This window comes from Aethina tumida, chromosome 2 (genome assembly GCF_024364675.1).
Source record: "Aethina tumida isolate Nest 87 chromosome 2, icAetTumi1.1, whole genome shotgun sequence".
NCBI lineage: Eukaryota > Metazoa > Arthropoda > Insecta > Coleoptera > Nitidulidae > Aethina > Aethina tumida.
The window spans coordinates 34,350,103-34,367,322 of record NC_065436.1 but is presented as its reverse complement, the minus strand read 5'-3'; the positions used below and the strand labels follow the sequence as shown (position 1 = coordinate 34,367,322).

The 17,220-nt window shown below is 32.1% G+C and overlaps 2 protein-coding genes across 2 annotated transcripts in view; one reads left to right on the top strand and one right to left on the bottom strand.

Annotated features, from left to right (window-relative positions):
• Window positions 1-17,220, bottom strand: part of LOC109605910 (tyrosine-protein phosphatase Lar) — a 343,758-nt gene that overhangs the window by 263,817 nt on the left and 62,721 nt on the right. The window lies entirely within an intron of this gene.
• On the top strand, window positions 15,428-16,137 carry LOC109602155 (larval cuticle protein A2B-like). The gene is made up of 2 exons (XM_020018482.2): window positions 15,428-15,461; window positions 15,625-16,137. Exons 1-2 carry the CDS (start codon window positions 15,450-15,452, stop codon window positions 16,021-16,023), a joined length of 411 nt encoding a protein of 136 aa, XP_019874041.1. The 5' UTR covers window positions 15,428-15,449; the 3' UTR covers window positions 16,024-16,137.

Below are 17,220 nucleotides of genomic sequence, written 5' to 3'. Positions count from 1 at the left end.
AGAACATTTCTGTATAATGTACGTTTTAAACGAAAACACTTTAATGTTTTTGTTTGATGATTACATTTAAAAACATATACGAGAACTGAACATTTTAATATTTTTACCTGACGACCTGATTTAAAAATATATAATTTAATTTATATTAATGATGAAAACTGAACGTTTTTAATGTATTTGATTTCATTTAAAAACATATAATTTAATTTATTTAAATGTTTGCCAGAATAAAATAGAGAAAGTTTCTGTGTTTTCTTCTCACAAGTAAAATAAATTAAATTATGTTTTAAACGATTATCTGATTATCTCATTTAAAAACCCCTATTTTAATTTATTTCAATCCTTAGGTTATTGTTTTTCTCCCACACATATTAAAATAAATTTTCCAATTTTTTTGTTGGTTTTGAATAAAAAATAAGTGAAAAAAATCACTTAGGTCATTTCTTCTACGTGAAACTAGTAATTTCTCATATTACATATTAAGATTTATACAAAAAGTTCATTAAATGCGCTCTGCTTAGTAATTCGGCGGCATCTTAAACAAGGTCCATTTCGGATGTTGCGCCCCAATTAAATTACGGGCGCTGCAAAACCAGGACGAGAGAGAGACTGCGCCATTGAAGTAGACAGATTAAAGTTTATCGTGCAAACATACATGTATATGCAATGGTGGCGTTGCGCGAGCATGGACTTTAATTAAAAATAATCAAGTTTGTTGTAGAACAGGAGAGCCGAGCACTGTACGGGAGCTAGTTTTTACAAGCCGGTCCTCCCTTGTCATTAGGACGCATGGGATTTCCGCCCCGGCTAATCTACACTACAGGCTGCAATTTACCCCCCCGGATTAAAGTATGATATATAACGTACAAGTGCCGCCGTTATAGATGTCGGTCCGGCGTGTTTATGTTCGATGCTGCCGTGTCATTTTCAAACGACATGCACGCCCGATAATTGACTATTAGACAAAAAATACAACGACATTATTTATTATCCTGTTTGAATAGTTTTAATTATCCGCAATTTTAATTTGTTTAATCAAGTAATTTTATACACATATTTTTTTATTTTTACTAATAAACTAACACTGATATTTGAAAATTTATTATTAAACTAGTACAGACATATTTAATAATTAATAATTATAATTTCTAAAGGTTTTTAAATATAATCTGCAAATCCAATAAAAGCCATGTTGTTTTCAAGCTTCCAGTCAAATATTAATTCAACTGACAACAAAATATTTGACATGTCATCGTATAATTATTATTAATTCAAAATAGAACGTAATGAATATTTCATAAATATTTGTATCTTGTTTATTAAATGAACGACCAATGCTAATTTATAACACACTAGTTTTAATTAAAGTGCATTAACATGTTAATTAACATAAATGCTGAAAGAAAATGTAAATACGAACGAAGTTGATTTTACAATAAAACATTTTTTAGTGTCAAACATAAATATTTGAACTGTTGTAATATTTATTTCATGTACTCGAACGTTCCGAACATTAAATTCAATATTTGATATTAAATTTTCGTTATTATAAATTCATATTTAATTATGGAGAATTATAAATTATTAAACAACGCGAATTATGGTAATTATTATTTATTCGATTCCAACAATTTTAATATCAACTCTAATTACGTTCCATCATCGCTGAAATTTTTAAAAATGTCTGTTCAACCATTACAAAAAAACCATTAGCGAGCTCTTTTTCTAATTAGTATAATACACAATTCCAAGTCTTACGGAAAATACGCTCCAGCAAATGGTTATAGTGCCATTTACTTTTGAATGGCCCATTTTTATTAAACGTGCATATTGTTACTTCCCAGCTCTGCAGATATTTTTAACTGCATTGTTTAGTACCGATAAAAAATAATTAAGCGTTAAATATTTTAAAATACAGTAGTTTTATTTCTCGTATCTGTGGACTGGAATATTATATTCCTCTCTACATTAAAAATTGCAGAAACCCTCAAGCGCTAAGAAGCAGTAAGAGCTTGAATCATTATACCAATTACTGGTATATGTAAATCTTTAATCTTCTTTCTAATTAAAAATAAATTGCAGTTTATTATGTTGATGAAAGTCATTGAAATTATATGGTTGTTAGATCAATTGGGTTTACATTTTAATTGAGATATATTTTAACTAGATTCATGTTTCCAATCATCAGATATGGCCAGTCATATTATCTGGTCGGATGGTCATTTTACACGAGAGCTAATTATAGAACCAGATTACATTATACGATATAATAAATCAATTTACGTATACTGATTGCAGATTGGATTCTGGTGGTCATTCTTATCATTTATATTACCAACATAAATGTATAATAAATATTAAAAACTTATATCACTGTTGTATTTGGGATAACAAACCAATAACTTTTATTACCTAAAATAATGTTATTTATCAGCGTTACACATACCACACGGTTTCCAGGACTTCAATTTTATCTCAGGGGATGATTCTACAGGATATTTAAAGTCTTGTGACACCCATATTGTTTTATACAAAAATTATTAGTTTTGCAGATCATATTTTTTCTGATTTTGTGTCCATTATGTTTTTCCTATCGATAACCGATACATCAACCTAAAGGTAATAAATGGAAAAAGGTTATAAACAATTTGTATCCAAAGTATGTAGTAAATTAAAATAATGAACTTAACATGTTTTCTAAATTCGCAAATAATTTTTTTAAGTGATGTACTGAAGTTCTACAAGGCTTTTTTTGAAAAACAGTGACTGCGTGGCACTTGTCAAAATGTATACTAACTACAAAAAAGAATTGTTTAAATGTATTTAATTATTTTGACTAAATATCTCTAAAACTAATAATTTTTGGATAAGGCAATATAAGGTTCAAAAATATCCCTGTATAGTATAATAGAAAGAACTGATGGGAACATAGACAGCCAAAAGTTTTTAAATAAAAACACGCACTTTACTGATTATTTTTATAACTATACACCAATTGTAAAATAAGCTGTCTCAAAGCATTGTTTAGTGGGAGAATTATTGAAAGCAAAAACTCAGAGTTGAAGTGAAACTCGTAATCGAGTTATAAAGCCAAAAAACACGGCGGGATCATTCAGTTTTATATGGTGTGGTTAATGATGTTCGGCTTGCGTCCCTTCGAGGATTCGCAGCCCTTCAAGAAAAGTTATTTGACTGTCTTCGTCCGCTAACTACCCAAGAGAAGCCCCACTAAGGTCAATTCGCCTATCCGGGCTTTAATCCCTTGTTGTGAGAGATACAAGGATCTTTTGATTTACGCTTACTTTTATTTAGGTGCCGACTGATAATAACGCTTAATTTCCTTTGTTCCTTCGCCGCTTTTCGCATTAAACTGGAGGGAAACCTCAAGAATTAGAAAAATCTTGTTAACGTCAAAGTAATAAATTTTCCCGACTAAATTCTTAAATTTTCGCCTGTCTAATACACATAACCCAGAGAGTCTCAATGTTAGAAAACTAAACCCCAATATTTTAATTATTAATATGGAATTTATTAAGGAAAATCCGCAACAGATGGGGCAACTGTGGCCACACCAACTACAGGCAACCAACATTGCCCCTTGTTTATTAAGAAGTAAATAATCATGTTTAAACATTCAATAAAACAGGGTCTATGTACAAAATCAATATTAGTCAAATACAATTATACATAGAACCCAATTGGATCACTCCCGCCTGCATTAAACGAGTTTAATTAACCACACGATAACCAAAATTTAATTAACCAATAACCAAATCGCATTACCTTTAATTGCACATATTATTTATTAATTTAACGATCGCCGCGACGCAGTTACGCTAACGCTAACGATCTTGCCGGTAATCCACACAAACGGCAACGACAACGTTACTGATTACATTGCATCGTTTATGCCCGCCAAGTCTGTGTTCGCACTGTCAACAACTGCACCCGTTAATTCGTGTAAACGGCAATAATTATACACACTTATTGTGCCTTTGTAAATTCGCACGTGCGAATTTATGCGAGCCACAGATGCGGTTGATCTTCCACCGAATATATTATTGTGTACTTGCGACAACCTGATTTACATTTCGTTGTTTATTTATATTTATCCGAGTTCATTAAATGTTAAATATTAATGTTTAATTTGCCATATAAATCTGATTAAAATAATACAAAGCTTACACACGTTCGAACGTTACTAAATGAATAACGGTACAATTCATGTAGCTGATTAATTATTGCCATCCAATCGAACATACATTTCTTGTTTCAAACCAGATCGGACACGGAATTGAATATTCTATAAATTGATCGCATTAATTTCCTTTGCAACACTATCCGATTGCCAATATCTAGTTATAAAGCCAGATATTGTAATTTTTCATTAATTACTACATGCGATTTTCGACGAAAATGTTTGTCTGTTTAATAATTTACTTTATGATATCTATTCCTTTAAAATATTCTATCGAATACAATGCTGTACAATGATATTAAACTGCCGGCAAAAAATAGGAGAGATTAATTTTTGTCACCTTAACCAAATACTTTTGAAAATTTTCTTCTTTAATAAAAAACGTATTTATTTGGAAAGCATTTCAACACTATTATTTTTTCAAATATGTTCTGAGTATTTACCATTCAATAAAAAAATTCAAAATAATTTCTTATTCCTGGAAAACGGTTTAAACATTTTAATTATTTTTTCTTTAAGTGAAAACTTCTTTACCCGCGTTGGGCACTTTTTGGTAGGGGAAAATCTTCCCGTCACCGACATGCTCGTCCTTCTTTTGTTAATTTGGCTGGTAACCTCGGTTACTAGACCAACAAACTATGTGTTTGTCGGCGTTTCATGGGGTACCCGAAAACTAGACCTTAAGAATAAAATCCATCCATTCTTTCTTAAAAACTACCCCGATTATCAAGTGTAAACAAATCCTTCAGATTTATTTACACACACACCCACACACACACACACATATATATATATATATATATATATATATATATATATATATACATATATATATATATATATATATACATATATCAAGTGACCAGTTGTATATATTTTGGTTCCTATTACAATCGAAGGAGGGATGTTTATTAAGCAAAAGTAAAACACACTTGTTTTTATAATGTCAACAAAAGTGTGTAAACTAAAAATTAGCCTTTCTTTACAAATAATAATAGATTTAATGTATTTTTAGAAGTGAAAACTTTTTTAGTCGCGTTGGGCACTTTTTGTTAGAAAAATATTATGTGTTCGCGTCATTGACATGCTCATGACTGGCGCATGCGCATGCTGAGCGCCTTTGACACTTTTTGGATGGGTGAAATCTCGTGCATTCACGTCACCGACATACTTATACCAATATATTTGTAGCTATACAGTTGACGTATAGTAATGTAAATATCTTATAAATGAAATTTAATGGATTTAGTCAAAAATTTATTTAAATATAATATATAATACTTAGATAAATTTGAATCAAACATTTTCATTTCTTTCTTTAGTTACCATAAGGCTATTGTATCTTTTCTAGAACAAAATGAAACAAAAACAAGACAAAAAGTCTAAGTATTATTGAAATTAATGATGACAATGATGCAATTATTAACAATTAAAATAATGTTAAAAATCAAGTATGTTGAAATATATTTAAGTAACTACAAATACTATCCATAAATAATATAATTGAATATTAATTGTTATTTCAATTGAATTTTATTTATATTTTATCACGACCTTGTATCCGTAATATATTTAAATAATAAAAATGCATAAAATTGTTGCTCGGAGTGTCAATAGATGTGAAAACCAAATTTTAATAATAAAAGTTCTAAGTTTTCACTTCAATCGGCAGTCTCCTGCCAACATTCAATTTTTTTTTCCTGGAGTAGTCTCGTTCACAATTATGTTTTTATTAATTGCAGAAAAAGAATTGTTTATATGGACAGTGAGATGTACGGAGGAGACATCATCACAAACATTATCAACCCTATTTCCAAGGAGGTAGAAGCGGAATTTCAGTTTTTAGACGACAACACGCGGTCACGAAGTGTACTTAAACACTATGAGGGAACTTGAAATTTCGCATCTCTATTTACCATCTATGTCATCCGACTTGAATCCTATCGAACACACGTGGGATGTTGTTCAAGGGCGTTGGATACTCACGAACCGGCTCCTACCACACTTCTGCAGTTACGGGATGTCTCACCTCAAATATATAATGATATTTCTCAACATACCATTGACAACTTAATTCGAAAAATGGAAGCTCACTTTGCAATTAAATTTACTATAATTCTTTATTAGACTTGCACTGCATTGCTGAATTATATTTTTAGTCTTTCCTCCTTTTAACCGAACTTGCAATATTTTTGCCGACAACTTATTTAAATTTTTGAATTAATTCGAATTTTCACCTACATATTTAACTACGCATCATTAAAAAACAATTAAAATTAACGTAAAAATCGCCCAATAAATTCTATGTTTATTCGAGGTAAAAATCATTCCGTGAAAAATGTATTTAAAAATTTTATTTAAAATCATCCCCAATTAAAAATATAAAATGCAATAGATCCTTTGACAATATATTTTTCAAATAAAAATGCCGTTTATTAAAACGGGAGGCCGAAACCGATTTCATTTCCACTAATAATATCGAGTTGATTTTGCACAAAATAAACGGGGGCGCATGTTAACGCCGACAATTTCAGAGGTCATTAATGAAAACAGTGCCGAACACAACTGGACATGAATTATTTATTAACCTTTTCAATTGGACCTGGTACATTCCACCTATACACTCCGTCAACTAAAATCAACCTTATAATCACAATTACATCCATTTGAACTTAATGTTCGTTATTAATTCAGTTCGTCGTGTACGTATCCCAGATTTTAAGTCAAATCAAATTCACACATTTTCATAGAATAGTATATGTTTGTTTATGTTAGATGTGGCGTGTTTTTGTCACTAATATTTTGCATAATATAAATAAATTAACACGTTGAATATTGATGTGTGTATTTAGGACACAACTAAGGCTTGAGATATCAATATTCAAACTTTATAAATAATAGAACACCCTAGATTCTCTGTACCTAAATTATTCTAAAACATAATTGAATAATCGTTTTTGTTAATTGCAATTTTAATCTTAGCAAACAACTCCCTATATACTATAAGGCTTTTAATTTGACCTGTTAATTTTGAGGTCTTGGTTTTACGCAAGCAGATACTACGCTGTTTTCCAATTAGTGTTGCCTTCCATTTAGATCTTACGATAAATACTGCTTTAACCTGGGAGCTTAACCTAGTGCACGCCGTTTTACATTAGGAGTAGTTTGTTTTCGAAACTCGTTAAATTTAACATAAAAGCTCCAGATTCCGGCATGAATATTTTAATTTGCATAAGATCTATAACATTGTATTTTTGAAAGGAGGTTTTAACAGTTTTATTATTAATCAGAGCTCAGAAAACAACTCCATCCTTTTATTAAAATGTTTGGAAATAATAATGCAATTCAACAGATGGTGACACTATGCTCAATACAATCATAGACAACCCAAACTACATCATTAGCATTTATCGCTTATTGATTTATAGAATTACTTATTAAAATGTTGTAGTATAATCCTTTAGGATCGGAATATCTTTCGATTTTTTAATGTCGAACTACTTTTAATAGCCTCATTTCTAATAAACTTTAATATTTAGAGAGCTTCATTTAATTAACGTTTTACTGCCGAACATTACAAAGTCCAAGTTACGCTTGTACATACGGAACAAAGTGTGTTTTAAATGAGTATTAAACTTACGTATTAAAATACTTGGTTGAAGTAATTTCAAAATGTGTTGTTACAATTTATGGGGCGTGTGTGTCTTAAGAAACTTTTTGTTGTTTAATCTCGTTATGACGTTAATGTACAACTGCATTCGTTTCGAAATATGAATATTAAACGTGTGCGCAAGTTTATAAAGTAATTTGTTTTGAAAATCCAGGAAATGCGGCGCCTAAAAACTAGGTCGAAGTTTTTTTTCAGTTGAATGTTAAAAAGCGATATTTGAAGGGTAAGAATTTCCTTCGAACAATACAGGAACGTTGGTCAGGACGTCTGGAAGGATGGATATTGGAATCTAAGCTATCTGAAAACAAGTATTGATTTTGTGGGAAGGTTAATGACTTTCTGGGAGAATATTACAAATATTGTGTGCTGATACAGACGAACGACTTTTGTACGGGTCATATTAAATGCATGATATTATTAATATTAATGCAAATTAGCTTGTTCGGTCAACTTAATTAACCGCCTGGAGTAACTGATATGTAGATCTTGTTTATTTAACGTTCTGCCTACTGCATATACATTTTCGTTGGAAAAAACTTTTTATGTTTGATTAACCAAATTTATAATATTCCGCAGGTTGTTTGCGGAATTGGAAAATGAAGCCGGGTAGATTGTTATTCCGATAATTTATGTAAGGAACTTTGACACTGTCAGTTATTGGCAATTCACCCTCAGAACTTTCAGTATTTATTCTTTTAATTAAAACAGCGCTTTTTGCGTTCGAGACTTCTTCATTTAGAAACGTTTCGGTAGTGTAGTTTAATTAAATTAAACGTGGAACAATTCTGCTTAGACAGTAATCAACTTTGGATTTTAAAAAGTGTTCATTTTGCTAACGTCCGCCGCTTTTCCCAAGACAACGATCAATTTGTTCACCGTATCTTTAGTGTCGCCCTTTTTATGTTCCCCTTCTCTAACTGAATCAAATCTGGACTATCCAATGACGTGTGTCCGCAAATCGATTACACAAATGCCAAACTCAGTTACATCCAGGAAATAAAATAATTACTGGAGCGAATTTTGAAATTGGGGATACGTCACTGTTTTATATTCGCAACATGAAATTATTAAGCAACCATTCGGTATTAAACACGTAGTTGCTAGTCGGCGAGTAATCTTTGGCAGATAAGGCGAATTCCCGTCACGCACCCATCTCGAACGCGCGTCTGTGTCTTAATATAATCCAATTAGGGGAGCACGGGGTGGCGGTCGAGTGTAATGAGCCCTAGATTAACATCGAGTGACCCGGCACCATTTTCATTTGCTTTTTTTTCAAAGACATTTATTATTTAAGGGGCGATGAAAACTTCCATTTTTAAATTGGGTCGTTCCAGTTTAAGTGGCACATGCTTAATTTTTGATTAAGCAGAGTTCGTTACACGTCCTCATGCATTTTAAAACGATTTTGTTCCGGATGTTTATTGTCATGTGGTAAAATAAAATCGATATGTTATCGATTCATATTACACTCAAAAGTTGTCTATAATATGAATAAAAAAATAGTCATTACCCTTAATCATTAAAATTGTGGACTTTTGTAGAGCATTTAAACACAAAAAATCATAGTCCATCTATTTATTTATTATTATTAATATTTTCGATATTTTACTATATTTTTAATTTGAAATATTAATTTAATTTTACTGCACCAAACATCGCATTATAGTTATTTCTCATTTTATAATATTATGATTAATAATAATTTTAAATAACTGTTTTATAAGAGCTAAATGCAACTTAACAGATGACGTCACTTTACTTAATCAAACAATAGGCAACTATATCTATATCTAATTAGAAAAACGGCCTTAAAATTATGGTACATCAAAAACTAGAAATGAATTTTATCATGTTGAATTGCGACTGGTCGGTCGATCTTAAAGTTGCATCAATTCGCAAGAGACCAAATTATTAACATGCATTTATACAAATTATATTCACGTTAATGTTTCTAATTAATGTAATGACAGGCGTGGCCAAATGCAGCCATATTTTATACATCCCAAGCAGTACATAACTCATGTCCGTTCCCCGTACATGGTGCACGAATCACTTAGGACCAATTGATTTCTCGTCATTCTAGAACTGTGCACTCAATTATAATACGCATAAATTCTAGCACCTATACAAGGCAATTAACGGCCGAGTAGTATACATGTGTGTTTAATGTTGCACAAGGTGGGATTTGCTGTCGGAAATGTGAGACTAGATGACGTCTGTTGATTCAAGAGGCGTTGTCAGCCGAGACCAGTTTGTCGACAAAAATATCAGTGACTCCCTCTAATTATTTGACCTAATCAATCCCTTTTCTAACCTGTATTGTAGTAGTGTTTCCCTTTGTCCGTCACGAACAGAAGTCTGTTTCCATTACAACTGATTGTCAATATTACTCAATTAATAGTTAATAAGACAATAAATCGGAACACTCGAAGCTTGTTACACGAGTAATCCGGCATGTCGAATTATAAGCACACACAAGTGATTAAATTAGGGGCGGATCTATGGCCGGGGGCGCGACAGGAGCGAAGGAGCCAACACACAAAGACCTCGCCGTGGGGAAAGTTAAAGAAGTATTCCTGTGATTATGAAAAGATGTTTGAGATTACTTGAACCGCCTCAGGGCGGAAATTTCAAAACCCTCGAGCCGACCGTCTCCCAACCAACCGCTCCGGGATCTATTATTAATTTGTTGGCCGCACTAAATGTTCTATCGATGTTTTTAAGCACTTAAATTCTACTTGAGTAAAAATAGTTTACTAGGAGGTTGCGAATATTGATTTTGTGTAAAGAACATTTATTTATTTATGTTCGAAAAATATAATTAATGTTTGTTGCCTATTGTTCCCTGAGGCACACTGGCGCCATCTGTTTAATTTAAAAAATTATCCTTTTCTTTTTTTAATTTTAATTAAAAAAACACATCAAAGATATTCAAATTTGAATATGTATGTTAAATTGAATTGGAATTATAAATTTATGGCGATGTTTTAATATTTAAAATTGTACATACAAAGTGGAAAACAGGCATTAAATGATACATTTATATATAGAATAACAACATGTAATATCATTGTTATAACACTATTAATTGTGTATTAAAACACAAAACCATTTGTTTATTACAATGAACTCAAAACAAAACGAATTTCATGGAAAATTATAGTAATAACAAATAAGGCAATTTAAATATTTAATGTGTTATATGAGTAAATGGACCATATTTCTGTTATTTAAAAAATATTACTAATAATTAAATTAAAAGGATATTTTATATGCTTTATGATATTTTTAACTATTTATTTTATTAACAATTATTCTATTAAAATATTGTATTATTTACGATGTTTTTTATTGGTATAAAAACCACATATTAAATTTCAGGTTTCTATCAAATATATTATATTTTTTAATATTAATAAATAAAAATACAATGGTATTTCATTTTCTTGAATATTTCGTAATACAGAGTGAATTTATATTAAATTAAATTAATTAGAACTGTTTTTATATAGTAAAACAAATATATCGAAAAAAAAAAATATAATAGAAAACATATATAAATTCATCAACATTTTCAATAATCTTTAAATGGACAAAACATTTAAAAAACAATAAAGTTCATTAAGAATATATACGGAGTTGCCTACTTATTGTTAGAGCAAACTAGCGCTAACCATTAGCAATACAATTATGCCTTATTTATTTGTATTTTTCATCTTTCCTTATTGTGAAAATAATTAAAAGTAGATCTAAAAAGTCTCGTTGCTTGTTCTGTATTGTGTAAATAATTTTAAAATATAGGTAGGCTTGGGGCTTTGTAAAAATAATTGTAAAAAGTACCATGAATAAAAACGGTTTGATAATAAGAAGACGCTTGACATAATCCAAAATGGGACAACTAAGATGATGAAATTGTACTCAGCGAGTGGATGTGTACATAAAAGACACGAAATGAAATTGAACCTGTAATGATCTGAAGGAATGAGTTGCATACTTTGGCTGGAGAGAGAGAATAGTTGCGGAATAATGCTGGAAACGGCCCCGTTTCAACACGAATGCTAATGTAATGTCATGCGGACGACCGCGCAACACTAAATTCTTATCTGAAATGCGTTTCGCCAGGAACCATTATCATCCGTTCCAGAGATGTGACGTTACCCTTAGCCCTGGCGACCTTAATTAGACTAAACACGTTATGACAATTACCTGTCATAAAATGAAATTAAACCAATTTATTTCCAATTGACGCTCGGCCTAATTAAATTTTCCGAAAACCGCAACAGAGCGCTGGCAAAGTGTACAAAACCGGATGGACCGTTGCGAACGATTATTGATTTTATTATCCATCTTTTGGCACTCAAGGGACGCGTTAATTAACTAAATTTTAAATGTGATTATCGGACAGACTTTGCTTCATGCCTAGTTAAATGTAGCAAGTACCTTTCAGCGACGTTTTAAAATTAATTGAAATGTTTTATTCAAATGATTTTAGAAAATCAAATTTGTAAGATCATAAAACGCGAATGTTTTATTCATCGTATAAAACTTCCGCGTGGATATGTAAAAGAACATTTTCATATTACAAATTACACGATTTGGATTACTTTTCCAGTTTATTTTATTTCGTTCAGAAAAAATCCTATTGACCCGGAAAAACCAACTGACAAAAACATGATGAAAGCACAGAACCAAAGCGAGATTGCATTGAGGATCAAATAATAATTAAGAACCAGCGTTCAAAACATATCGATAAAGGAGAGGCAATTTCATATTTATAGTGAATTAGACCTCCTGGAGATGTCGAATGGGAAAAGGGCGCGTTTCGTGTTCAGTAACAAAAGCAGAGCAAGAAAGAATTCAGTTTTCATTCGAGTTTTTTCCTTTTTTCTGAAAGAATTCAATACACAATTTTAGAATTTTGTTATGTTATACAAGGAATTATTTTTACATTGAAAATAATAAAAGTGGTGTGAAGGAATATACCAATTTTGAAAAATTAAATTAAATTAAGGATAAGTAATATGATAAATTGATCAGAAAAAATTAAACATATTAACATATATCTACCAAAGTATAGATTTAAATATACATTTTTATACAATCTATACTCGTTGATTATTTGTGACTTATGTAAAAATTAAAACAGTAAAACCTAGGACAAAAGGCAACGAGGTCGATATACATTTTTATTTTGACTCTGTCCATGAAATGACAACAAATTTTTATCGCCTTTTCTTAAAATCATGCAGAGAAGTTATTTATCAGAGACTGGCAGACATCGTACTGTAGGAATGCTTCAGGCTGACCCAAAACAAGTTGATGCTGCCGCTGCATTTAGTGTTGACCAATCTGTAGTGTACAGACTCTATCAGTGATTTCTAGAGCATAAACATGTGTGATCGGCCTAGAAAAGGTCGACCAAAAGTTACATCTGACCGGTAAGATAGATTATTAATCAGCACGGGTAGACCCAATAAGAATCTGCACATTTCTTTAGACAATACCTGATTTTGGTTACTAAACGCCATATAATTCCAAGGTCAGTTTTAAATTGGTTAAATGATGCAGGATTTCGTTGCAACAGACCCGTAAGGCGACTACCCCGCTTGCCCATCGTACAGCGAGAGCATTGTGGCATGTAGAGTAGAATTCTGTGATGTTTACAGATTTGGAGTATTTAATGATAGAACGTCAGTACAAGTTTGGTGACTTCCAAGTCCAAGAATAAATCCACGTTAAGTGCAGTAAGTTCTGCCATACCAGGGTGGGTCCATAATTGTATGGGGTAGAACGGAGTTTTACATCTGCAACTATAGCATAATCGATGAAATTTATACAACAGACATTATCCATAACATTATTGAACATTATCGTTGAAATTTGGAATCAAATTTTTAAACGATAACGATAGACTGCACAATCTTAGAGTTGTGCAATCATTTAGAAAATGGCCAAATAGAGCGTCGCCTGATCTGATTTGCATAGAAAATACCTGGAATATACTTATTAAGATAATTTCTTCTAGAATTATGGAAGGCTTTGTATACCATATCATCTGAATGACCTGAAGTATATTTTTCATTTTATATGTGTGAACAAAATTTATTTATATTGAAAAATAATTTTTAAATTGCCCTTAGTTTAATTTCTTATTAATATTTGTTTCTTTTATTACAGTTCTACTATTACAATGTTAATTTTTAATAAATAATCATTTACCATTATGCTTTTTGCGATCCATTTATTTAAAGATTCCAACTGAAAACTGAACTAAAAACTGAGAAATACATATTCACTAACTCAATGTGAGGCAGGGAATATCACTTAATATCTAAGATAGAAGGTTAATATGTTGTAAAACCGACCATTAAATAAACAATAACAGTTTTATATTAAAATTTAAATGAATATTTTGTGAGCATGTTCCCAGAGGCACATTTAAATGTGCCTCCTCACTCCAATTCGTTTCATAAGTAAATCTTGAACATTTCTATATTCGCGCATGCGCTTTAAGGTTAGGCATTGTTTCAATGTTAACTCCAAATACCGACACAAACAAAGTTATTTTTATTATATATATCGGAGAATTAATATTAAGATAAATAATAAACAAACTAAGCAAAGCGTAGATACCAGTGGATAGTTGAGTGCAGCCTTGGCCGGATAATCGATTTGTTCTTGAGTTGGGAAGAGGAAATTCAATTTTGAACATAAGGAATGCCGTTGACGTGGTGGTTTATTTATTAAATAAAATTGTATTTCTAGTTCAAATTACTTGACAAAGTATTTGTTATTAAATAATTAAACCATCCAATTCCTAATTTAAATAGTTTAACAAATACGGAACAAAAAACCGCAGATTTACTGTATTTTGACACGATAAATTTTATTGCCTAACGGGAAGTACAGTAATTAATAAATAATTTTGTTAGCCATGTCTCAAAGGGTAGTGAAGATATTTCATATAAATAAATAAAATATTGTTTTTGCCTCACGAGCCGCCACTGCAATCATTTAAAATATTCAAGGAAACTACTAACAAAAAAATTAACATTTGAAGTATGTGTTATATCAGGTGCCTATCAGTTATTCTTGTATAATAGCGCCATCTTTTGAATAACATGTGGTAATAATATAATTTCTTATAACACAAGTGATACTAATTTTGCAAGAGTAAACATGGACCTAAGGTAATTATAGAGAATAACTTGATTTTAATGAGTGAATTCAGATATCTAGACTTCATTCACGTCAATAGGGGTAAAATTAAAGTTTCGTCTGACCGTATCTTTTGGCAAAAAGCGATGCGGCGACCAAATTACGCGGAGCCATGCTCCGTGAAGACGTCCCGACATAACTCTGCACTTACGGCATGTAACCAAGCTCAAAAGCGGCATATACATTTTCCCAGAAGTATCGTATACTGTTCAAGAACGGTCACTATCTCTGGCTCCGGCTAGTTGCATAAGAGGTATCAAGCTACATTGCCTATCCAAGACCGCTATAAAAGTCCTCATATCAACCCCAGCTGTTATCAGTTGCTAAACAGCTATCAAACGGCGTACATTCACCACTGCGAACATGACATGTAAGGTAAGTGGGAACGATACGAATTGCCGGTCCGACACACACACGACATTGCGATTATTTGCACTCCGTGTTTTATTACAATGCTCTTGTCGCATTTGGTTTCCATTTCTCCACTACCGTGGAATTATAGTGTGCAATTTTGTACAGAATCATTTTTTTGTTGCAGATAATACTTCTGGCGGCTCTCGTGTCGGCGGCTAACGCGGGTCACAGCCAACAGGTGGGCTACACCACTCAGCAGCACCATCCGGTGGTGGCCCAGGTGCAGACGGTGGTGGCGCCTCAAATTCAAGTAGCACAAGCGCAGCATGTCGTGCCGTTGGTCCAAACGCGGTTGGAGCCCTACGACCCCAACCCCCAGTACAGTTACGCGTACACAGTAAACGATCAGCAGACCGGCGACTCGAAGAGCCAACATGAAACCAGACACGGGGACGTAGTCAGAGGCCAGTACAGTTTGACCGAACCGGACGGTTCCAGGAGGACGGTGGATTACACCGCAGATCCGCACGGAGGGTTCAATGCGGTGGTGCAAAGGACCGTTCCCGTTGTTGCCGCTCACTAAGTCATTTTTTGGAACAGGGTTATGGACGCTTTTAATCGTTTAATGTCTTCGTGTAATATACTGTCGAATACTGAATAGTTAATTTGTACATTAATAAATGTATTGTAAGTTTTAGTTTTGGGTTTTATTCGCATGCACTTAAAAATAAATCGGACACCAGCAACTTTAACTCGTTGGTTTTAATCAAATGATGACGGCTTACAGTTTTCAATTCAGAATCATTACAAGAGAATGTTTGACAACTCTAAAATTACTCTTCGTATTTACACGAAATAAACTACTTTTCAATGAGCAACATATACTTCTGGACAAAAGTTTGGAAACCCTAGGATTTAATTATTTAAAATAGCTAATAAATAATAAATACTACACAGTAGTATACTGTAGTTTATTTTAAAAAATAAGTGGACAAAGATCCAGTTTTTTACCATGATCTAAGTTTGAAAGGTCCTTAAGTTTAATTTATTTTGACCATCTACCAGTATTGTTTAGCTTCTCATTGTAGTATGCGAATTAAACATATTAGTTTTAATCACAGCACAACGAAAACAAATCTCAGTGACTTTACGAAACCAAAATATAGTCTTTAGAAGTGGGAATTTCGTACAATCGAATCTCTGATATTCTGCATATCAATAAAGGGATCATATCCAAAATTGTGAATATATATGACACTTGTGGATCTGTTACGGTGCGTTCCAGAGTAGGCACTTAAAGAGTGTATCCCAGAAAAATCGCAGATTGACAGCCAATGGATTACTACAGGGTAATGTACAAAATTTATCCACCGAGACTGTGCAAAGAAGACTGCGGGAAATGGGACTGTTTGGAAGAGAAAACGCAAAGTAACCCCTTATATCAAAGAAACATAGGAATAACAGGCTTAATTTTGAAAGAGAGCATATTTCGTGGTCTAACGAAAAGTGGAGATACGTGTTATTTGAAATGAAGAGATTTGTAAGGCGACCAGTAGGCAAACGGTTCTTTAAAAAATATCAATTACCGACAGCTACATATAAGGATACAATGACATAGCATCAATCGATATGGCGTTGCCCTGTTTGTCCATGTTACCGAAAAAATTGATCGATTTATTTATCAAAACATATTGAAGAACCACATATAACCTTTCGTGGAAGAACAAAAAAAAATACATGATCTTTACAATCACTGGATCTAAACTTAAAATAATCTTTG